General features: G+C 36.2%; 1 protein-coding gene across 2 annotated transcripts in view; it reads left to right on the top strand.

Moving 5' to 3' along the window:
- LOC148308697 (papilin-like) overlaps positions 1-23,932 on the top strand; it is a 51,096-nt gene that overhangs the window by 15,705 nt on the left and 11,459 nt on the right. For both annotated transcript variants that reach the window (XM_088261287.1, XM_088261286.1), the window contains exons 14-37: positions 244-420; positions 2,162-2,347; positions 2,440-2,637; positions 3,047-3,131; positions 3,311-6,529; positions 6,663-6,800; positions 6,875-7,073; positions 8,462-8,505; positions 9,061-9,285; positions 10,514-10,687; positions 11,259-11,376; positions 11,569-11,855; positions 12,035-12,211; positions 12,720-12,896; positions 12,980-13,159; positions 14,852-15,022; positions 15,963-16,047; positions 17,357-17,448; positions 17,530-17,653; positions 18,678-18,768; positions 19,535-19,736; positions 20,230-20,436; positions 21,728-21,805; positions 22,345-22,422. In XM_088261287.1, coding sequence (XP_088117413.1) covers positions 244-420; positions 2,162-2,347; positions 2,440-2,637; positions 3,047-3,131; positions 3,311-6,529; positions 6,663-6,800; positions 6,875-7,073; positions 8,462-8,505; positions 9,061-9,285; positions 10,514-10,687; positions 11,259-11,376; positions 11,569-11,855; positions 12,035-12,211; positions 12,720-12,896; positions 12,980-13,159; positions 14,852-15,022; positions 15,963-16,047; positions 17,357-17,448; positions 17,530-17,653; positions 18,678-18,768; positions 19,535-19,736; positions 20,230-20,436; positions 21,728-21,805; positions 22,345-22,422 — 6,712 coding nt within the window. The remainder of the gene's footprint in view (positions 1-243; positions 421-2,161; positions 2,348-2,439; positions 2,638-3,046; positions 3,132-3,310; positions 6,530-6,662; positions 6,801-6,874; positions 7,074-8,461; positions 8,506-9,060; positions 9,286-10,513; positions 10,688-11,258; positions 11,377-11,568; positions 11,856-12,034; positions 12,212-12,719; positions 12,897-12,979; positions 13,160-14,851; positions 15,023-15,962; positions 16,048-17,356; positions 17,449-17,529; positions 17,654-18,677; positions 18,769-19,534; positions 19,737-20,229; positions 20,437-21,727; positions 21,806-22,344; positions 22,423-23,932) is intronic.

The raw sequence follows: 23,932 nt of genomic DNA, 5'->3' as shown, positions 1-23,932 counted from the left end.
TTTATAATCTATTTATAATAGTTTATTTTTTTTTTTTTTTTAAACATTTTGTTAACTGCTTACATATAAAAACATTCATATATATAGTTTTTTTTTTGCTTGGTGGGTCTCAACCGGCACAACACCGGGAAGGGAGGCTTAAGAGAGACTACTGTATTTAAAATATTTAATCACACTGTAAACTGGAATGTTGAAAATATCATCAATTTTTGTACTGACATATCTTGAATTGTGGTGTTCTAGTGTGACTCGTGTCTATCTAAAGTGAAGACCAGAAGCGCCCATTGTGCCACGCAGAAGGGAGAGGTGTTCCCGGCTTCCTTCTGCACCAACCACCCCAAGCCGGAACTGCGGGCCGACTGCGATCCCGCCCTTCTGCCCGCCTGCGATGTGCAGTGGTACTCCAGCCAATGGAGCAAGGTTCCATTCCCACTCATTCTAACTTAATGTTTCCAGCTATCTTCTCGGTTATGGTAGTCATTCATAGTTCCTCTCGCTATCGTTCTTCGATTTTCTCCACAGATGGCATTCAATCTGATGACGTTTGTCTACAGAGTTGGTGACCTTTCATGGGATCTTTTTCTGTATGAGTCTTGAGTTCTTTCGAGAATTCTTTCAAGAAGATAGTTCTGGAAAAGGCTTAAGGCCTTTCCCTTAATTCCGACAGATTCTAGTTTTAATGTAAGTTTATCTCGTGTGAAATGCTTTCGAAGGCTATTCTTAGGTCGACAAAAATTCCGATACAGTTGAGTGATTTATCGAGAGAATCTTGTATTATGGATGATAGCTTGGCAATTGCATCTAGTGTGCTTTTATTTTTCACAAATCCATATTGGTTTTCTCCGATTATATCATATTTATTTACATATCGCTCACTCCTTTCAACAACTAAACTATATATATCAAAAAACGAGATCGTTTTAAAAGTTAAAAAAATAATACAATGTATTAAAAATATATATCAAGCCACTTATTGAACTTTTTACTGTGAAACAGATCTTTTTAGGTAAGACCTGAATGTTTTTTATTACATTTAAAAAATATTAACTATATTTAAAAAAATACTTAAACAATACCTTTTCTTCAAAATGCAGAACCAACTCTTTCTGCTCTGTAGCGGGTAAATATGAAGTTAAAAATATGCCGCTTTCGCTTGGATATGATGCATTTTCTGGGCATTCTGAAAACATGCACAACTGAAAATTGACAATTTTTAATATATGACGTTCTTGAAAGGAGTGAGCGATATGTAGATAGTATTTAGTGAGGGATATTGGTCGGTAATTTGTGACTGAGTCTGGATTTCCTGATTTGTAGATGGGGATGATAATAGCTTTCTTGTAGATATTGAGTACTTGTCTCTATACCTTATCAAACAAATAACAATATTCAATTTTTTCAAGCTACGTCATATACAAATGCCATTCTATGCATGATTGATAACCACACTACTCAAAATGCAACACTCAACTCAATCATAGATGGCGAGGAGAACTAGAATGTGAAAGAAGGTGTCAATTGAAACATATATACTCTGAAGTTTGAGTACATAGTATGGTTGTCAATCATGGATGGAATGGGGAATGTTACATTTGTATAACAACACTCATTTTTCATAGCTCCAAAAATTGTTTAATTCATTCCACAAAGACTATATGTTATGACATTAATTACCTAAGTTTGTTTCAATTTAAAATTTTGCTTTAATTATTTAAAAAAAAAAAAACAGATCCAAGTTCTTTCTTCTTTTAAACGTATAACTCATATAGTACATATTTGTAAACTTTTTCAATTTTCATCTTTTTAATTTTTGTTTTAATTTTTTAATTTTTAAATTTTCATTTTCATCTTTTTAATTTTCAAGTTTTAATGTTTTAATTTTTTAATTTTTTAATTTTCATTTTCATCTATTTAATTTTTGTTGAAATCAAATATTTTTAGTTTAAAGCACTTTTAATTTAATTTTATATCTATTGTATTCTTGCCAGTGCCCTTTTATTATAACCTAAAATAAAGTGTATACCCACGCACAGGCCATGGCTTTGTGGGATCTTTTTTTGTATTAATATATAGTATTTTTTTTGTACTTGTAATTATAACATATTGTGAAATGCAAAAGAATTTAATATAATGAAAAAAAAAAAATCGAGTGACTTTTTAGTGTTCTGGTAAATGTGGCGATGGGGTGCAGTCCCGCCGTGTGTTCTGTGCGCTGTATGACGGTAAAGAACTGCGGAAGATGGCTGACGAGCGCTGTGAAGCCGCAGAGAAACCGGAGGACACGCGGCCGTGCGAGGTCCAGAAGAAGGAGTGCCCCGCAGAGTGGCACGCCGGACCATTTAGCGAGGTGGGTTCCTCGTTCCTCAACAGTTCACCCGCAGTTAGTCTACTCCATCTGTTATGTAAATAAATGAAATTGTAACTTGCGATTGTTCCCAGTGCTCCGAGTCCTGCGGAGGCGGGGAGCAGTCTCGTAAAGTGTTGTGCCTGCGGGAGAACAAGACCGTTCCCATGAGCGAGTGCGGGGCTGACAGAATCCCGGAGGCCATACGGCCGTGTAACCGGCAAGCTTGCAGCGGAGATGAGGAGTGGTGTGAAGATGATGAAGGGTATGGCGATGTAAAAGTTGCTGATACGGTGAGAATTACTTCTTTGGTACTTACTTAATGCTTTAGCCATCTCATTCAATAACTAATGACATTTAAAGTCATTATTCAAAATCTAGCAATACCAGGAACTGAAGGTATCATACTATCAAATTGCTAAGGATATTACAATGTTGTTCATAGAGTTGATGCTAAGGATATAGGGCATTTTAAATAGATCGGAAGAGGGAAAAAAAGAGGAATTAGGACTTCTTGGTACTGTAACAATGAAACAAAACGGTTTGTTTGTGAAACTTGCTAAGACTAAATGGAGTTAGAGTTTGTACGTTGCGCCAAAAAAGGAGTACACTTAGTTTTTCCCAGTAAATGGCCAGGTCTTTTAATTTTGTTGATATTGTATTTATTAACCAAATAATTTCAACTGAGAATAATTTTAAAAGGGTAAATCAGCTAAGGATACGGACGGGTTAATGATGGGAGATGCACCGAGTTCCAGTTCATCAGTGGAAAATCAAAATAATACAGGTATATCAAACAATTTCATTTATTAATAAATAATCATTCCTTTGCAAAATTCTTGATATTGTTAGTTTGGGATACAAAAACCAATTGAAATCATCAAAATAAATATAAAACATTGTTGTTTAGTATTAATTTCAATGATGTGACGCTAACTTATCAATACTTTTAATTGTTTATTTTAGCAAATGTGATGGATAAATCTAATGTTACTGAAGTTAAAAATTACATTTCTGTACCCGTTGATAATGGCTCGTCCCCCCAAATAGTTAATTCTAATGCAACCATTATTGAAAAGAGTAATGCCAATGTAATTAATAGCAAAGTCAATGTTACCGTTGCTGAGGATAGTAAAGCGAATGGAACTGATACTAAATCCAGTGAAACCATTGCTGAGAGTAATAAAGCAAATGGAACTGATACTAAATCCAGTGATACCATTGCTGAGGGTAGTAATGCAAGTGGAACTAATATCAAATCCAGTGATACCATTGTTAAGGATAGTAAAGCGAATGGAACTGATACTAAATCCAGTGATATCGTTGCTGAGGGAAGTAATGCAAGTGAAACTAATATCAAATCCAGTGATACCATTGTTAAGGATAGTAAAGCGAATGGAACTAATACTAAATCCAGTGATACCACCGCTGAGGATAGTAAAGCTAATGGAACTGATACTAAATCCAGTGATACCGTTGCTGAGGTGAGTAAAGCGAATGCCACTAATACTAAATCCAGTGACACCACTGCTGAGGATAGCAAAGCGAATGGAACTGATACTAAATCCAGTGAAACCGTTGCTGAGAGTAATAAAGCAAATGGAACTGATACCAAATCGAGTAATACCGTTGCTGAAGCTAGTAAAGCAAATGGAACAAATATCAAATCCAGTGATACCATTGTTAAGGATAGTAAAGCGAATGGAACTAATACTAAATCAAGTGATACCACCGCTGAGGATAGTAAAGCTAATGGAACTGATACTAAATCCAGTGATACCGTTGCTGAGGTGAGTAAAGCGAATGCCACTAATACTAAATCCAGTGACACCACTGCTGAGGATAGCAAAGCGAATGGAACTGATACTAAATCCAGTGAAACCATTGCTGAGAGTAATAAAGCAAATGGAACTGATACTAAATCCAATGATACCATTGCTGAGGATAGTAATGCAAGTGTAACTAATATCAAATCCAGTGATACCATTGTTAAGGATAGTAAAGCGAATGGAACTAATACTAAATCCAGTGATACCATCGCTGAAGATAGTAAAGTTAATGGAGCTGATACCAAATCCAGTGATAATGTTACTGAGGTTAGTAAAGCGAATGCCACTAATACTAAATCCAGTGATACCGTTGCTGAGGGTAGTAATGCAAGTGGAACTAATATCAAATCCAGTGATACCATTGTTAAGGATAGTAAAGCGAATGGAACTAATACTAAATCCAGTGATACCATCGCTAAAGATAGTAAAGCTAATGGAGCTGATACTAAATCCAGTGATACCGTTGCTGAGGGTAGTAATGCAAGTGGAACTAATATCAAATCCAGTGATACCATTGTTAAGGATAGTAAAGCGAATGGAACCAATACTAAATCCAGTGATACCATCGCTGAAGATAGTAAAGCTAATGGAACTGATACTAAATCCAGTGATACCGTTGCTGAGGTGAGTAAAGCGAATGCCACTAATACTAAATCCAGTGATACCACTGCTGAGGATAGTAAAGCGAATGAAACTGATACTAAATCCAGTGAAACCGTTGCTGAGAGTAATAAAGCAAATGGAACTGATACTAAATCCAGTGATACCGTTGCTGAGGGTAGTAATGCAAGTGGAACTTATATCAAATCCAGTGATACCATTGTTAAGGATAGTAAAGCGAATGGAACTAATACTAAATCCAGTGATACCACCGCTAAGGATAGTAAAGCGAATGGAACGGATACTAAATTCAGTGATACCGTTGCTGAGGTTAGTAAAGCGAATGCCAATAATACTAAATCCAGTGATGCCACCGCTGGGGATAGTAAAGTGAAAGGAACTGATACTAAATCCAGTGATACCGTTGCTGAGAGTAATAAAGCGAATGGAATTGATACTAAATCCAGTGATACCACCGCTGAGGATAGTAAAGCAAATGGAACTGATACTAAATCCAGTGATACCGTTGCTGAGGTTAGTAAAGCGAATGCCAATAATACTAAATCCAGTGATACCACTGCTGGGGATAGTAAAGCGAATAGAACTAATACTAAATCCAGTGATACCACCACTAAGGATAGTAAAGTGAAAGGAACTGATACTAAATTCAGTGATACCGTTGCTGAGAGTAATAAAGCGAATGGAACTGATACTAAATCCAGTGATACCACCGCTGAGGCTAGTAAAGCGAATAGAACTGATACTAAATCCAGTGATACTTTTGCCACTAATACTAAATCCAGTGATACCACTGCTGAGGATAGTAAAGCTAGTGGAACTGATACTAAATCCAGTGATACCGTTGCTGAGAGTAATAAAGCAAACGGAACTGATACCAAATCGAGTAATACCGTTGCGAATGCCACTAATACTAAATCCAGTGATACCACTGCTGAGGATAGTAAAGCTAGTGGAACTGATACTAAATCCAGTAATACCGTTGCTGAGAGTAATAAAGCAAACGGAACTGATACCAAATCGAGTAATACCGTTGCTGAAGCTAGTAAAGCAAATGGAACAAATATCAAATCCAGTGATATTGTTGTTGATGGTAGTAAACCTAATGAAACTGATATTAAATCGAGTGTTCCCGTGGTTGAGGGTGGTAAAACCAATGGAACTGATACTAAATCTAGTTTTACCATTGCTGAGGATAGTAAAACAAATGGAACTGATATCAAATCGAGTGATACCATTGCTAAAGCTAATAAAGCAAATGGAACTGATACTAAATCCAGTGATACCGTTGCTAGGGGTAGTAATGCAAGTGGAACTGATATATCAAGTGTTACTGTTGCTGAGGCTAGTAAAACAAATGGAACTGATATCAAATCGAGTGATACCGTTGCTGAGGCTAGTAAAGCAAATGGAACTGAAAATAAATCCAGTGATACCATTGCTAAGAGTAGAAAAGCAAATGAAACTGATATCAAATCAAGTGATACCGTTGCTGAGGATAGTAAAGCAAATGGAACTGATACCAAATCTACTAATACTGTTGCTGAGGGAAGTAATGCAAATGGAGTTAATATCAAATCTGATAATACTGTTGACGAGGTATCTTCTAAAACAGATATATCTAATAAGGAATCCAATATTACCAATGACCACTTAGCATCCGCCGGTAGCTCGTTCTCCGCCACAAATGAATCTAATAAAAAGCCTGACAGTTCTATCTACACGGATGCATCAAAGGGTATGTTTTTAAGAAATTACACCTGTTAAAAATGATAATTTTTTCTATTACCATTACATCTTCTCTTAAAAATATCTCTAATTGTATTCTATGAAGATTAAAAACATATAAGATGTGTTGGATATAATTATAGGGTCGTCCAAATGGGGTCTCGGCTCTGTAGGGAAGGATAAGAAGAAATGTAAGAAAAGGGTTAAGAAATCATGCTTCCAATCACAGTTTGGATGCTGCTTCGACAGTAAGACTGCTGCTACTGGTCCATTTGAGCAGGGTAAGTATACTATATCTATACTCATTATATTATCAATCCTGTTGTGTGTGGTTTCACCATTATTTGTGGTCCAGGTTGCCCTCACCCGCGGACCTGCAAGGAGACCAAGCATGGCTGCTGTCCCGACGGAGTGTCTCCGGCTGCCGGGCCGGACGGCAAGGGGTGCCCCGTGGTGCCGTGTAACGAGACCCTGTTTGGCTGCTGCCCTGACAACTTGACTGCCTCGCAAGGGAACCAAAACCAGGGCTGTCCTCCTCCATGCAAGCTCTCCAAGTATGAGCAATTCCTTTCTGGCCTACTGTTAAATAAAATAAGAATATTTCTTGAATGTTTACCGCAGATACTTTGCGGCACATTTTATAAACTTTATACAATTAAATAACTTTGATATAACCACTTTTTATCGATACAATTTAACCTACCGGTTTTGACAAGAACCTTGTCATCATCGTATTAATTCAAAAACATTAAAATACTCTCACCTAAAAACTTAAATAGGATTGTGTGATTGATTGTAGGATTTTTACGGAGTGTGTGGAAGTTTTTTGGTGAGAGTATTTTAATGTTTTCGAATTAATATAAACCCTGATGATGACAAGGTTCTTGTGGAAACCGGTAGGTTAAATTGTATTCATAAAAAAGTTGTTATAACAAAATGATTTAATTTTATAAAAAAAATAAGATTGACTCTCTAAATAGACAAATCTCTCTTCTCAATCTCACTACCACCTCAACACTTGTCATTCCCTTTACTAAAACAGTAAAAAACCATGGGATCATCGTGGATCAAAATTTACACTGGGTTGAGAAAATCACCGAGGTGGGAAAAAGATTCTACTGCACTCTTCATGCTTTAAAAAGACTTCAGAACTTTCTCCCGACCTCAGCAAAAATAAAATTGTCCCGATCTATTTTTTTTTCTTCCATATGCTATGCTAATGTTTGCTACATTGATGCGAACGTCGATCTTATAAATCGTCTGGATTGTCTACAAAATCAAAGCATCGGTTTCATTGTCAAATAAAAAAAAAATGAACTAAAATGGCTTCACTTCAACCAGCACATAAATCTTCAATCTCTCACGCTACTCTATAATATTCTTCGCAACCCCAATGCACCTAAATATCTGGCTGAAAATTTTATAAACCTCTCAAATCATGGTCTATCACTTTGTTCTTCCCAAGAAAGAACATTTTCCATTCCTCGCCATAACACATCATTCTTTAGTAATTCCTTCTCTGTCCAAGTGGCCAGACTATGGAATGAATTACCTCTCCCTGTAAAAAATGCACCTTCTCTAATAACTTTTAAGAAATGTTTGAGACATTACTGTCCATCAAACCTCCTTCCTTACTTTTTCCCTCTACCTCCTTCCCTAAACTCCCCTTTTCCTTTGCCTTCCTTATCATCAATTTGTAATTTATGTTTTTTTATGTTCAAGTACTATCTGCCCTCTGATTGCAAACAGCTAAATATGGTTTCAAATGTTTTGACCAATATCACTAGTCTGTTTTCGGTCGGTTGGAAGATATTTCTTTTTAGCAATAAGCTCGCCAATGTACTTATTTCTTTTCTGTTCATGAATTTTAAATAAATAAATAAGAACAATGCTGTAAACGTCAATAAAATCAGCATGTTTCCTAATGTAATTTTGTTTTTAGATATGGATGCTGCACTGATAAAGGTGGATGTTCAGGATCAATCGGTTAGTAATTCACACACACATATATTTAAATTTATACACAGGTACTGTGGTGTAGTTGGGTAGACGCTTGACTGCGAAACTGGCTTCGCAGGTTCGATTCCTGCCAAGTGCAAAATAAATTCAAGAAAGATTTGTTTTCAATTGGTCTGGGTAAAATATGTGTACGTATATACTTGTATATGGAAAATCGATGTATGACAGTATTAAAAATATATATAATGAATGTAAGGCTTAACTAGGGGTAATTGACAATATGAAAATAAAAGTTCAAGGTGGTTTGGACATGTGGTGGACATAGATAGTGAAAGAATGACTAAGAAAATATATTCAACATATGTGAACTGACCAGATCAATCAGAACCTTAAATCTGGTTGTGTTTTAAATCTACGCAACTGGAGGGCATGTAAGACTAGATAGATGGATGAGAAGGAAGCTAGGAGTGTATGTCAGGACAGACGATTGATGGTATGATATGCAAAAAGTTGAATAATACTGTAATGAAGGTCAGTTTTTAAATCATATTTCACAATTCTTCCCGCATTGGTGATTTATAGTTGCACATACCACAACATCTACAACTGAAGGTACTACAACCGAAACCGCTTTGACTAAAACTACTACGATCCAAACTGCTGCAACTGAAGCTGCCCCGACACTCTGCTCCGGCAGCAAGTATGGATGTTGCCATGACAAAACTACAGCAGCCAGAGGGTCAGGTCACCGAGGCTGCCCGTGCTTCGCAACCGAGTTTGGCTGCTGCCCCGACCAGCAAGCTGCCGGTAAATACTGCTTTATGCTTTATTCCATGAGCGCATTAACGCGCTCTCCAATTCCATGCTCGCCAGGCCGGCCATACAAAATTTGAGCTTGTCATTATCAAATCCGATTGGAATATATTTTTTTAATTAGAATATATAGAGACATCTATTATGAAGATCAAGAAATACTAAAATATAATAATTTACCGATATTATCAAAATTACAGTAATTTTTCTAAACGCTTTCACTGATCGAGTGCCTAGGTTTATTAAATACGTTCGTATGTTTGTGAAATTTATTATTTTATTTTTGGAAAACCAACAGAATGTTTACAAAAATAACAAAATAAAATAAATTTAAAAAAATATATTCCAATTACAGGTTTTCACTTAAGTAATCTAAAAATAAAAATAAACTGTCATGTACATAAAATTATAACTATATTTTAAACTTACATTACATGTTTTTATCAAATAATACAAATTTTCTTTATCAAATAATCAAATAGACATCAACAATATTTGTCTTAAACGTATTAAAAGAAACATTCTTCTTCTTCTTCTTCAGGACTTGGTGTGCATTTTAGGGATTTTAAATAAGTTTTTGTTTCTGGTCTGTGCTCCTGAAACTCTAAAATTTATGAGTGATAAAAGCTCTGAGCAATCTATGTTATTATTTAAAATTTTATACGGGAAAATAAGGTCAGCAGTGTTCCTACGTGTTACGAGCTTGGATAAATTCATAATGTATATTGTAAAATAAGTCAATTAAAAATAAGTAACATCTGCCACCTTACCGGTATTTTATAATGTGCTAGAGTACAAAAAGGCTGGGAGCCCCTGGACTACAGATTTTTAAAATGGCTTTATATTTTCATGCAACATTAACATTTATTTTAATCCTTTTCTAATCTAAGTTAAGAAAAATAAATAAATGAATAAACATATTTTATAAACATAGTTATATTCCGCTATATTTGTAAGTAAATGTGTTTTCTGTATCAAGTTGTGACAACCCTGATTATTTAAACTATGTTTTTCTGAGTAAACGGCAGCTCAAACGCCACACGGCGTATATATTTGGTTAGTTTTCATAATATCCTTTGTATACAATTTTTTAGGTTATTTTTTTTTTAGGTTTTATTTCTATGTTGTTATTTATTTCAATATTTAAACCTTCCGAATTTGAAAGGGGATTCTCTGGAAATATATCCGGAGCAGATATAACATGTCACTGTTTGTTTTGTAGCATCTGGTCCCGGATACCAGGGATGCGTCTTTGCGTGCTCCTCCGCCACCTTCGGGTGCTGTTCCGACCGCGAGACCGCCGCTCACGGGCCCAACGGGGAGGGCTGCTGCATCACGCAACCCTTCGGCTGCTGTCCCGATAACATCACGCCGGCCCGAGGACCCAACTTGTACGGTACGCCAACTCGACAGATATGTAATTGCAACTGCGGACAGTTGGTAGAATTCCATTTAAAATTTTTGGGTAATATATTCAAAATTAAACGAGGTTATTGGAATGAATTCTACTTTTGTTTACATAAATATAATAATATGTGACGCATTTCGCCTTATTAAGACATATTCAAGTGTTTTAAGAGTGTAAAAAGTAAGACATTATAGAGTGTTAGATAATGTCTTCATAAGACAAAACGCGTCACATATTATAAAATAAAAGTAGAACTCCATCCAATAATTAATTTTGGATATATTACGCAAAAATTTAGATATGTAATTATCTATAATTAAAATGTAACTTTTAATCAGTCTTGATAAAGAAGAGGTTAGCTTCGAAACCGGTAAACATTATAATTAAGTTGTAATAAAATATTTATAGTGATATTAAAACAAAGTTGCATTTTGTAAGTTATTATAAAATGGAAAATCACAAACTTAGTGCTTCAAATATAAATTATATGTAATTATCTACACAAATGTTACCTGGTCAAATTGAAGCATTAACATGTATGGGAATTGTCTATTTCCAGGCTGCGGATGCCAGTGGTCTCCGTACGGGTGTTGCCCCGACAATACGACGGCAGCTAGAGGATACAATAATGAAGGCTGTGGCTGTCAGCATACTCCTTACGGCTGCTGTCCTAACAGGTCATACTTTACTCTATTTGAAGTATAGATAAGATTGAAATAAACAGAAATTCACTGCAACATTCAAAAACGATGTTCAAATATACTTCTTTTTATCTATCTATTATTTTTAATTTTCCACCCAGATGTTACTCTGATTTTTGGAACAGTAAATTTACTTTACAATTGTGATAATGGCCTCGTAATACATAGGTACACCCCGGCTCTGGGTCCCAAGTTTGAGGGCTGCTCGTGCCACACGTTCCAGTTTGGTTGCTGTCCGGACGGAGTGCGCGTGGCTCGCGGGCCCCGCGCGCAGGGCTGCGGCTGCCAGGACTCGAAGCACGGCTGCTGCTCCGACGGCCAGACCCCCGCGCCCGGTCCCCAGCAGCAGGGCTGCGACTGCGCCGCCACCAAGTTCGGCTGCTGTCCCGACGGACAAACCGAGGCCAAGGGACCCGAGTTTGATGGCTGCGAGGATAAACCGGTGGATATGCAAGGTCAGAATATCATTATGTACATTATTTTAAGAGTAAGAATGATGAATGGATATTAAAGTCATTTTACAGAAATAGTATTTCTTACCTTACATTCCAAAACATAAGTTGTGGTTACTGTAAAACCTTTCAAATTATTTTCAGCTTCCTGTGTATTGTAAAACCTTTCAAATTATTTTCAGCTTCCTGTGTATTGGAGAAGGACCGAGGCCCATGTAAGGACTACACAGTGAAGTGGTACTACGACCTCGTGTACGGAGGGTGTTCCCGCTTCTGGTATGGAGGATGCGACGGAAACACCAACAGGTTCGACACCCGCAAAGAGTGTGATGATGTGTGTATACAGCCAGAAGGAAGAGGTGAGTACTCATCAACTTCTGCAGTAATTCCCTTATTTTTTCTTCTTCTTCTTATTGTCGAAGGTTGCCAATCACTGTGCCTGTTCTTACATTGTCTACGGCCACTCTAAACCTCTCTCTCGAGTAGTCGAACCAGGATATAAACGTATATTCTGGTTTAACAACTCGAGAGAGTGGCACTGTAGCACTGAGTCGTTTAGAGCAGCCGCAAACTAGGTAATGACCTTTCGCCTTGTTTTAAAATATGATACATGTAACTAACAAACTATCACACTGCAATGTATTCGCAACATTTTGGGTATCTCCAAATCCTTGTTCATATAATAAATAGTAAAAAAAAACTAGTCAAATTATGAGCCACATAAAAATTTTAAATAATGTTTTTAGACATCTCTCGGTTTTGTTAAAAAATGTATATAAATTTAAATAAAAGGAAATGTATGGAGTATTTGTAATATTAAGATAAAAATAAATATTTAAAAGTTTTAAATTATTATGGTATTTTTAGATATCTGCAAACTACCTAAGATAAAAGGCCCGTGCGAAGGGTACTACCTGACCTGGTACTACGACAAGGAGAGGAAGCAGTGCGGGCAGTTCATATACGGCGGCTGTCTGGGGAACAACAACCGCTTCCAGAGCCGAGAAGAGTGCCAGAAGCAGTGCGAGGATGTGCCGGCAGAAGGTGAGTGGGGGAGCCGAGCGGTGAGGGCGGGTGGGAGGTGTGGGAAGGGAAGTGACTGCACTGACAGTGACGCCTGTCCGCAGATGTGTGCGAGCTGGACACCGACCCCGGCCAGTGCGCCGGGAACTTCACCCGATGGGCGTTCAGCTCCCAGAGCAGGAGCTGCCGCCCCTTCACCTGGGGAGGCTGTCAGGGCAACGCTAACCGCTTCGTCTCCGAGTCCGCCTGCATCCTGCAGTGCGACACTCCCGGCAAGATGAAAGGTTTGCAACGATCTAATTCATACCCTTACCTAACTGCCTACTGCACAGCACGCAAACGGTTTCATTTAGTGGACTTCTCAATGCCGTATACTAGTTTATTGTAACTGCAGACAGTTGGTAGAATTCCATATTGAATTGTTGGGTAGTATATCCAAAATTAAACAAGGTTTATTGGATTGAATTTTACATTTATTTATGTTTATGTTAATACGTGACGCGTTTCGTCTTATTAAGACATTATCAAACACTAAAGAGTGTATTAACATATACATAAATAAATGTAGAATTCAATCCAATAAACCTTGTTTAGTTTTGGATATATTACCCAACAATGCCGTATACTAGGACAATCCTGTTTTTTCATTTAAACAGTTTGTATCTATATTTACAAAATTTACTAATTGCTCAAAGTCTGCATGGATTCTAATTCCCATTGATCTACATATCATATAACTAATGATGGTACTTTGCATTCTCATTGGTAAAAAATATCTTATACTGCATGTTTCCACTAACCTAATATTTTTGCATTTAAAAAGTTTGTATCTGTATTTACAAAATTTATGAAACAAAATTGACTTCTGGCAACTTGAAAGGTTTTACAGTGTTACAAAACTAAAACTGTTACCTTTGTGTAAATTCTATGCTGTGATCACCTTTTTATAATGTGAATTATACATCACTAATGTTTGTTTTTAAACAGCCCAATTTTATTGTTTAACTTTTGATTCATTCATTTATCATCTCAACATAGATGAAGAAGAATATGGAGGACTGGGTATTTACATTAATACATTGTTGTTGGGTGGTTTTGTTCATCAACCCCTCACTTATTATACTCAAACAGTCTGCCGCCTGATCCTTAGTATACTAATCACAAGTAACCACAAAAACCGTTCCAATCATTAAAATTTTTTTTGGTAGATCTCCGCTTTATCAAAAGTAAGCAAATAGAATGGTTATAAACGTCTCCCGCTCTCTACCAATAGTACGCGAAAGACACTTTTAACGATTTTCCGCAAACAATGTGTTAATACCCAGACTTCCATATTCTTCTTCATCTATTGAAAGCTGTCCCACCGCATTCCCAGATCTGATACAGGATCATCTAGGCTTCCTGACAGACCTTCTTTTGCAAAGCAATTCTTCTTCATCTATTGAAAGCTGTCCCACCGAATGCCTAGATCTGATACCGAAGCATCTAGGCTTCCTGACAGATCTGCTCTTGCTAAGCAATATTTTTTTTTTAACTATGTTGTGAAATTTATTGAAAATGTGAAACAATATAAAATTGTATCCCGATTTTACTGCGAATTTACATTTAAAAGCTTTCAATATACCTGTCACTGCCAATCTAAATATAAATACAGGATTGTAAGTCCATCACCAAATTTTCTAGAAGTACCCCAGTGTAGGCATTGAAAGGGATTAGTGTTTAGTTTAATTAGTCAGCTAGATCCGATTCCGACTCGACGTTGGCCGGTCCACAGACGCCCACAACCCCGACCAGCACAGCAGACAGACACGGAACAGTGCAAAGACATTTACAGAGAATGGTCAGTCATCGCATTTCCACTCAACCACTATTCATTGACACTATTTCGGATCCCTTTCACAATTCTTCTTCATCTGTGTCGAGATGTCAAAATCCGATATTATGTTACAAAATCAGAATGAAATCTTTTGATGTAGACATGTGCTTGCTGCCACGGGCGGCCGGGAACTGCACGCAGAAGATCCCCAAGTGGTACTTGGACGGAGAAGAGAACCGCTGCATGCCCTTCTACTACTCGGGCTGTGAGGGAAACGACAATCAGTTTGACTCGGAGGCCGAATGCGAACGCAACTGTCCCAAACTTGTAGGTGAGTACAGCTACAGCCAGGGGAGGGTCTAGTATGTGGGATGCGTATGTAGACACGTCCTGGCTGACCTAGTATTGAATATTTGTTATATATAATATCAAGTACGTAGAATATTGTGAACGAATATAATAGTTTAACAGAATGTGCAAAATAAGGTACAGTGGAACCTCTCAAAACAAGTTTAATTCGTTTCAGCATCTGTTTGTTAAGCGAAACGTTTTATCCCAAACAAATCAATGTAAAATATGATAATGCGTTCCAGGCCAAAAGAAAATTAAATTTTTTATGTAATTTTTTTAACGTTTATTCAAATAAAATTACTTATAAATTGTTAAGGAGTGTAAAAACTATTGTATTGTTTTAAGGGATTAACTTTATTAATTTATTATTAACTATACATATCCACTATCATTTTTATGACTTAAAAACTAAAATCCTTGTCCTTAATAGGCAAAAAGAATTTTTTAAGGAAACTAATAAATATTTAAAAAAATAGTATAAAATATAAAAATCTTCTAGTACACAACTATGATACCCGCCCTACCCACAACAAAGGGTTGATGGTCCTAAGAGTAAACAACAAATATGGGAGTAAAACACTTCAATATATAGTTCCGAGCATTTTTAATTCGTTGCCAGCAAAACTAAAATATAGACCAAAGACAAAATAAAGGAAGGGGTAAATGATCAAAAGTTAATACTATGAAAATTGTAAAATAGTTTTAATTTTAATTTTTATTGTTCCTTTTCTGTGTGTATATTATGTTAAAATAGACCAAAAATTAATTTTAAAAAACCTATGTAAAAAGAACTCTGCAAAAAATAGCATGATACTTATGTTTGTGAATCTGTAAATGAATGTGTGTTTTTATGGATATATATTTATGAAGTAAACTGCATTGATAGAATCCTGTATAAAAATATATTTTGTTTTACACAGAGCAACATACGTGCACTCTTCCATCAGATACCGGGGAATGTGATACATACCAAGTAAAATGGTACTACGACACTTCAGATGAAAGGTACATTTATCAAAATATATAATAATTTGTAAACTATACTAACAGAAACTTACAAAAAAGTGGATCAAAGCCGTGGTCCAATCAATTTCCTAAAGTGGGAAAATATCTCCTCAACATTCTCCTTCTTTTAATTCCTCTCTTCATTGAAGGTTGGCAATCATTATGGTAACTTTTACTTTATATACAGTCGATCCAAGCACTGACTCAGAACTAGGGAACCAAATCAAACTCATATACTCATCTTCTTCCTATGCTGTGTTTATCTTATATTACATATTACATTATATTTCTTTCTCTCTCCATAAAATTACTAAAGTACTCTAAAGTACGCCAAAGTACTATAGCTTTCTTTTCTTATCTCTCTCTGGTCTCAATCCTGCGGATTGGTCTGTAGCAACAGATGACATCTCTTTCGCCATTCTCGCCTATTTTCGGAAGTCCTCTTCAGCTCCTCATACGTCGAGCAGCCCATGTCTTCGTATAAGTCGCTTAGGTATTGGCAGTGTGGGCGTCCTCTGGCGTTTATTCCCTCGATCGTCCCCTCTATTATTTGGTGCAGGAAACCCTCTTGTCTTAGCACGTGGCCGATCCATTCTGCGCGTCTTTTGGAGATAGTCGCGAGTAGGTGCTTCCTTTCTTTGATCAATCGTAGTACCTCGTTGTTGGAGATGTGGTCTCTCAAGTGTCTATAACTTCTCTCCCTTTTCTCATGCAGCTTAAAACATCTTCATTTTAAATTCAAATAATATTTTGAGTATTCTTCTATAGCACCACATTTGGAATGTTTCAATCTTCTTTATGTTAAATAAACTCATGCCTCTAGCCGGATAGCGAGTGTTTTTGCCTAGGATTTTCACTCATGAATTACATGAAATTATAGTAACTTTAAACATAAAGAGTAAATCCACTCACGAGTAGGCATAAGCTATGAAACTTATAAGTTGAAGCCTGAGTAGGGTCATGATAAGCGGTGTTGCAAAAGCCGTAGCTAGATTTCAGAGGCACTTGGACGTTAGGTAATTCAAAAAAAATTCTTTATGTTAGCTCGGATAAAAGTCCGTAATTGACTTTCTATGACATAGATAACCACTGAAAAGACGTAGCGCGTACAATTGTCATGCGCAGATTGAGGTTGAATTTTCAATTACTGATGAGATCGCGCAATATAAAGAAGCGGTTTATTGCTATTTTTATCCTAGCCTTGATTTCTCATGAATGGTCCCACCGGTAAATGCTGAAATCTCAAAATGTATTGTAGCTTTATTTTACTATACAAATATTTTTGATGCATAATGAATTTGTATTACAGGTGTCGGCAGTTCTACTATGGTGGGTGTGGTGGCAACAAGAATAATTTCCCAACAGAAAGACACTGCCAACGATACTGTTCCAGCGTTCAAGGTACATATGTGATATAACTTCTTGTAAGTCCAACTACTAACTTATCGAGATAAGTATTTATCAAAACATGACATGTTCCAGATCGCTGTCAGCTGCCCATGGCTGTAGGACCATGCGACGGGTCCATAACGCAGTGGTTCTACGACAAGCACACAGACTCCTGCAGCCAGTTTGACTACGGAGGTTGCCATGGAAACGATAATAGGTAAAATGTTTTTTTCATGAATTAATTCGGCAGTTATAATATCTACCAATTTTAAATTTAAATTTCACTAAATTAGAACTCCATACCACATTCACGTATCTCCTCATATATAACTGCCGACTATTCTAACTCCTGACCTGACCACACCCAAGTATTTCAAATACCTGATCATGTCAAGTTTTCCTTTGCTTTGATTACCAACTACATTCACCTCATAATTTTGTTTTACTAATTCTTCACTCATTTGATTGACATGCCCAAACCGTCTCAACGTACCATTCTTAATTTCATCAATAATGCTTATCTCATCCTTGCATTCTTTCCTTATATCACCATTTTAACATCTATCATACATCGTTTCGCCGCACATTCGTCTGAGAGAACGCATTTTGATAGCATTCTGTCTACTTTCATACTTCTTTTGCCAAATGCATTTTCACTTCTATACATATACGAGTATGTACATAACGTTGAAGGATGAAGTGGGGTAGTTTCTTTTTTTTTATCAGTGGAAACATAGACAATAGGGGAGAGGTTTTAGTCATGTCATCATGCTGTTTATTATGGTTTTATTATTATTTTTTATGAATTTCTATGGTATTTAATAATGATGCTGAATTGATTTGAAGAAGTAGTGGTTTTTACCGAGTAAAATTTAAACCAGAGGGCGTTTGTGCGCTACCCGTAATTTTACCGTTCGGCAGTCCGGTTATGAAACATAAAAGCGACTACGAGAGTTCAGGGTGACCGAATTTACGCGCAATGTGTTCACGCACCGATCCGAAGAAAGTTGGACAAAAGCACAAGCCAATCCAAGCCAATCATCGTTTTAAAATACTAACTGACGTCCTGGATTGTAAAATTCCATGTCGTGCACAAACGCCCAAAGAATGCTTTTCTGCCGGAATCAAGATAATTTTTTTGTAAATTCTCTTCCATGTTTATAATATTGAGGCAGTCCATCCATTTTTAAGAAAAACTGTTTTTAAGACTGTTTTATTAAATGTTGTAAACAATTTGCTAGGTTCAACACAAGGAGGGATTGTGAAGAAAGCTGTATAGAACATCTCAATACAATTACTGAGAATCCAATTACTACCGCTCTGACTACACAGGTACTTCTATATATTTTTTTTATTTTTTATTTAAAAGACATCAAAGAAGACATTGGTCGTTAGTGAACAGGCTAAATCATTGATCCAAATAATAGCCTCGAAAATTTAGGGGCATCTTAAACTTAAAATAAGTATAAAAATATCTACTGTTTGATTTTAACTGTCTGGAGGCCCTGGGTTGATTCCCAGGGGGGGGTCAAATACATAAAAGTGATTTTTTTATTCTAATGTTTATTCAATATTACTTTGGACTAGTACCAAATATAACCTATCCCTCATATGTTAAACGATCAAGATAACACCGCGTTTATATGATGCAGTGCCCTATTTACCATTGGGATGCGGATAATAGTTTTAAGAAGAAGATTTTTCATTTAGAACAATCGTTAAAAATTAAGGTGCATTTTATAATCCATAGCATCTTATAATATGTACAAGACTATCAATTACAACGTTTTGAGTGTCTCCAAATACTTATTCGCAAATTTAGATTATCTCCAATTATAAGACTCTTGGCATAAACGGGGCTTACGACCGTCAAAGGTAGGTTTTAAGTGATCACTTTACACACGTGTGTAAAGTGATCCCTTAAAACGAGCCTGCTGATGGTTGTAAGCCCCGTAAATGCCCAGACTTCCATAATCTTCTTCATCTATGTTGAGATGTCAAATAATAATGAGAAATACTATCACTTTTGAAGTAAAATGCATTGCTGGTAACTTCAGTCCCAGGTGTCCATTATTGTAATCATTTTGTAACTGGACAGAGTCACCGAGAAGTGTCGCCAGACAATGTCTGCAAAGCAGTGATGGACAGTGGCGACTGCGACACGTTCCGGTTTGTGTGGGGATACGACATCAGCTCCCAGCATTGCATCCAGTTCTATTACTCCGGGTGCGGAGGAAACGGGAACCGTTTCATCTCCGAGGAGCAATGCCAGCGACAATGCGGCCAATTCCGGGAACTGGGTAAGCAATGACATAGTTTTTTTTTCTTCTTCAGCTTTGCTGAGAGATCAATCTAACTAACCAACTAACTAACTAACCGTCACGCCGCTTCTCGAGGTGGATATCAACGATATTGAAGAGCTTGTGAAAGAGTACAGCCAAGAGCTGATTACTGAAGAGCAAATGAAGTTGCATATTGTGGAGAAAAGTTTGTTAATAGAGGAGGAAGAATTAGCAGAGCAACAATCTTCTAGCACAATAAGAGAAATTCTGAAAGTGTGGGAAACTGTTGCATCGTAAATTAAACTAACTAACCATCACGTCGCTTCCCCGCAGGGGTGGGCAGAGAGAATAGAAAGCCACACCACTCTGTCTTTGCAAACATTCTTCGCCTCTTCCACGTTCATGCATCTCCTCATACATACCCGCCGATTATTACGACTCCTAACCTGACCACTTTCAAGTATTTGGCATACCTGATCAATATGTTATGATTTAAAATTTGCAATTTCAGACGTGTGCCGATATCGTAAGGAGGAGGGACCATGCCGTGCCAAATTTGCCAAGTTCTATTATGATGAAGCGTCGCGGGTGTGCAGGGAGTTTGTGTACGGTGGCTGCGAGGGAGGACCCAACCGCTTCTCTAGCGAGGCCGAGTGTCGCGCTGTCTGCCAGGACCACACGGAGCCGTCCCCCGATATCTTAACTCCCAATAAACCAGGTAGGTGTCCTATTTGGGATATCGCTCACTCCTTTCAAGAACGTCATGAATCAAAAAACTTGATTTTTCAGGAGAACGTTTTTAAAGTTTAAAAATATAAAACAATGTATTAAAAATAAATATCAAGCCACTTATTGAACTTTTCACTGTGCAACAGATCTTTTGAGGTAAAACCTGAAGGTTTTTTTCTCCATTTGAAAAATATTTAGCATATTTAAAAAAATAATTAAACAATACCTTTCCTCAAAATTCCAAAACAACATTTTCTGCCCTGTAGCGGGTAAATATTAAGTTAAAAATATGCCTCTTTTGCTGGGATATAGTACATTTTCTGGACATTCCGTAAACATACACAACTGAAAATTGACGATTTTTTATTTAGGACGTTCTTGAAAGGAGTGAGCGATATGTGCTTTTTTTTTTAAAGAGAAATATTGGTGTTTTTATTATTTACACAAATATTTCTTAGCAGCTCATTATAAGTATAGGTATCAAATTGTGGTAGAGTGGGTTTGAACCGAGATACTCTGACTTAAGAGTCTGCGACACTAAAACGGGACCACAACCCGACACTTAGCTTTGCTTAGAGGAGAAAAGTACATTATACAAATATATTATACATAATATAAGCCAATCAGCGCCAGTCGGCGCTACAATCAGCCATACTTCCAAATCTATTAATTTTCTATATCTGGGGAGTGAGTTTTTATTTCTGTTTTTTATTTTTACTTTTTATAATTTTATGTCAGTAAACATGATTTCATCTCACCAAAAGATGTCTCTAGTGAAGTTTTAGTGATTCAAGAACAATGTTTTAAAATTGGTTCATATATATGTATAGAACTTCCAAGAATTTGAGTAGTGTGGTTGTCAATAATTGGTAGAATGGGTAGAATTGCTATGACGGTCGTCAGCCCCGTAAATGCCCAGACTTCCATATTCTTCTTCATCTTTGATGAGATGTCAAAAAATAATTTGATTTACACATATCAAAATAATCTTTATTCTAATTTTTGGGATTTCTTTGACAGCTTCATTACGATGACATCGCAGAAACTTTGTTTTATGTAAAATATTGTGAGTAAAACAGAAAAATAATCTAAAGTGTGGTTTTAGTGTTAAATTACAAACACAGATGGCAGTTCAAGTGTCATTTTATAAAATAATGTCAATGGACTTTAGTTATAAGTGCGGCCGTTTATGTACGCCCATACTCCTTTTAGTAAGGTTTTGTTGGGTCGACCATGTACGACCAAACAGACAGTTTAAATATATCAATTAACTTTTGTAGATTCTGATGACGTTAACACGGATGAAGAAAAAGATGACAAAGTGGAGTTAGAATCTAGCGATGAAAGGGAAGACAAAGGTAAACACTTCAATTATTATAATTTAAAAAATATATATGTAATAAATATCTAGGTACCTACCTATACATTTTATTAAGTACCTACATTTAGTACAAATCTACCACTAGATGTCGCATGCGTCGCACTGAATAAACAAAAGACATCAGATAGAAAAAAAATATTCTGAACTGTCAGAATTAGATAGATAGAAAAATATTGTAAAGATTAATTAAGAATAAACTTTAACTATAAACTTTAATCACAAAGCAACACATTGCTTATTTTATTATTATACGCCCACTTTACATATTACTTACAAAGAAAAATATTACTTACAAAGAAAAATATTATTAAATAAATATATATTTTTTTGTTTTTTTTTTGTTTTTGTTTTTATTATTTACATAAATATTTCAATTTCACACTATTTCTGTAAGTCTAGGCGGCTCGTTATAAGAAATAGGTATCAAATTGTGGTAGGGTGGGTGGTTGGAACCAAGAAACCCTGACTCAAGAGTCCACTCCCAGACAGGTTAAATATATCAATTAACATTTGTAGATTCTGATGACGTTAATACGGATGAAGGAAAAGATGACAAAAAGGAGTTAGAATCTAGCGATGAAAGGGAAGACAAAGGTAAACACTTCAATTATTATAATTTTATTATATTTTTGCTTTTATTATTTACATAAATATTTCAATTTCATACTATTTCTGTAAGTCTAGGCGGCTCATTATAAGAAATAGGTATCAAATTTTGGTAGGGTGGGTTGGGACCGAGAAACTCTGACTCAAGAGTCCGTGACACTAACCACGGGACCACAGCCCGACATAAAAAATTGGAGTATGATCCCACATTACATGGGATTACAATTTAAAGTGTTCCAGCCTTAAACAAGGTCATTACTGTAAATCATCAAATTACTGTAAATGCTTATATATCAACACAAACTGCTATGTTATGTATTGATTTGGTATTAAATTTGTGGAATAATATGAAAATTCAAATACAGTAAACCCCCCTAATATGTTGAGATATGGACCCCGTTAGCAGAGCGAATATCATAGGGGGCAAATGTTTTAAAATTGTATTTTCATTTAATAATGACTCATTTTTTTTGCTGGTTAAAATGAAAAAATATTAATTAAAACATTAACCATGATGCTATAACTTTCCCTCTAATAATGTGGTACCTATCTCAACGTTATAGGTGAGTTTACTGTACATTTGTCCTGTATGTCTGTCCGCCTCCGTAGTGTAATGGTCAGCACGCTTGGCTACCGTTCTGGAGGTCCCGGGTTCGATTCCCAAGGGGGGTAAAATAAAAGTGATTTTTTCACTGTCATATTTATTCAATATTACCCTGGACTGGTACCTGAAGCGGAGGGCTGATCACCTTTCCTTCATGTGTAAACGATCAAGATAACACTGCGTTTATATGACGCAGTGCCCTATGCACCATTGGGGTGCGGATAAGGGTTTTATTATTTTTTTTTTTATTACTGTACATTTGCTAGGGTTATTCTTAAAATTTTCACTCATGAATTGCATGAAATTATAATAACTTTAAACAAAAATAGTAAACCCACTCACAAATATGAATAAGGTACAAAATTTACAAACAGTTGGAGCCCAAATAGGGCCATGATAAGTGGTGTGCATAATCTTTAGCCAAATTTCAGGAGTCAGTTGGATGTTAGATAATTTACAAAAAAAAGGTTTTTTTTCTGATACTTTGTGGCACATTTTACAAACTTTATAAAATAAAACTCATACTTTATTTTTAACCACTTTTATTTATGGATTTTTTTCCAACCGGTTTTGATAAGCACGTTGTCATCTACAGGGATAGTACATATCCATCCCCAAAGATGACAAGGTGCTTCTTAAAAACCTGTTGGCAACAAGTAAAAAAAGCTATTAAAGACAAAGTTTGAGTTTAATTTTAAAAAGTTAAAAAAAACACTTCTCAACTCAGTTTTGAGAACTGTATTTCTTTACAACATTTTGAGTGTGTCCAAATACTTGTTCACAAAATTTGGATTATCTCCAATTACAGGAGTTATTTTCATATTATTTTTTGACATCTCATCAAAGATGAAGAAGAATATGGAAGTCTGGGCATTTTCTTATATTATACTAATA

The sequence above is a fragment of the Brachycentrus maculatus genome, unplaced genomic scaffold (assembly GCF_059751285.1).
Source record: "Brachycentrus maculatus isolate JH-2025_06_01 unplaced genomic scaffold, ASM5975128v1 h1tg000152l, whole genome shotgun sequence".
Taxonomy (NCBI): Eukaryota; Metazoa; Arthropoda; class Insecta; order Trichoptera; family Brachycentridae; genus Brachycentrus; species Brachycentrus maculatus.
The sequence above is the reverse complement of the archived record's forward strand: the minus strand, read 5'-3'. Positions and strand labels throughout refer to the sequence as shown.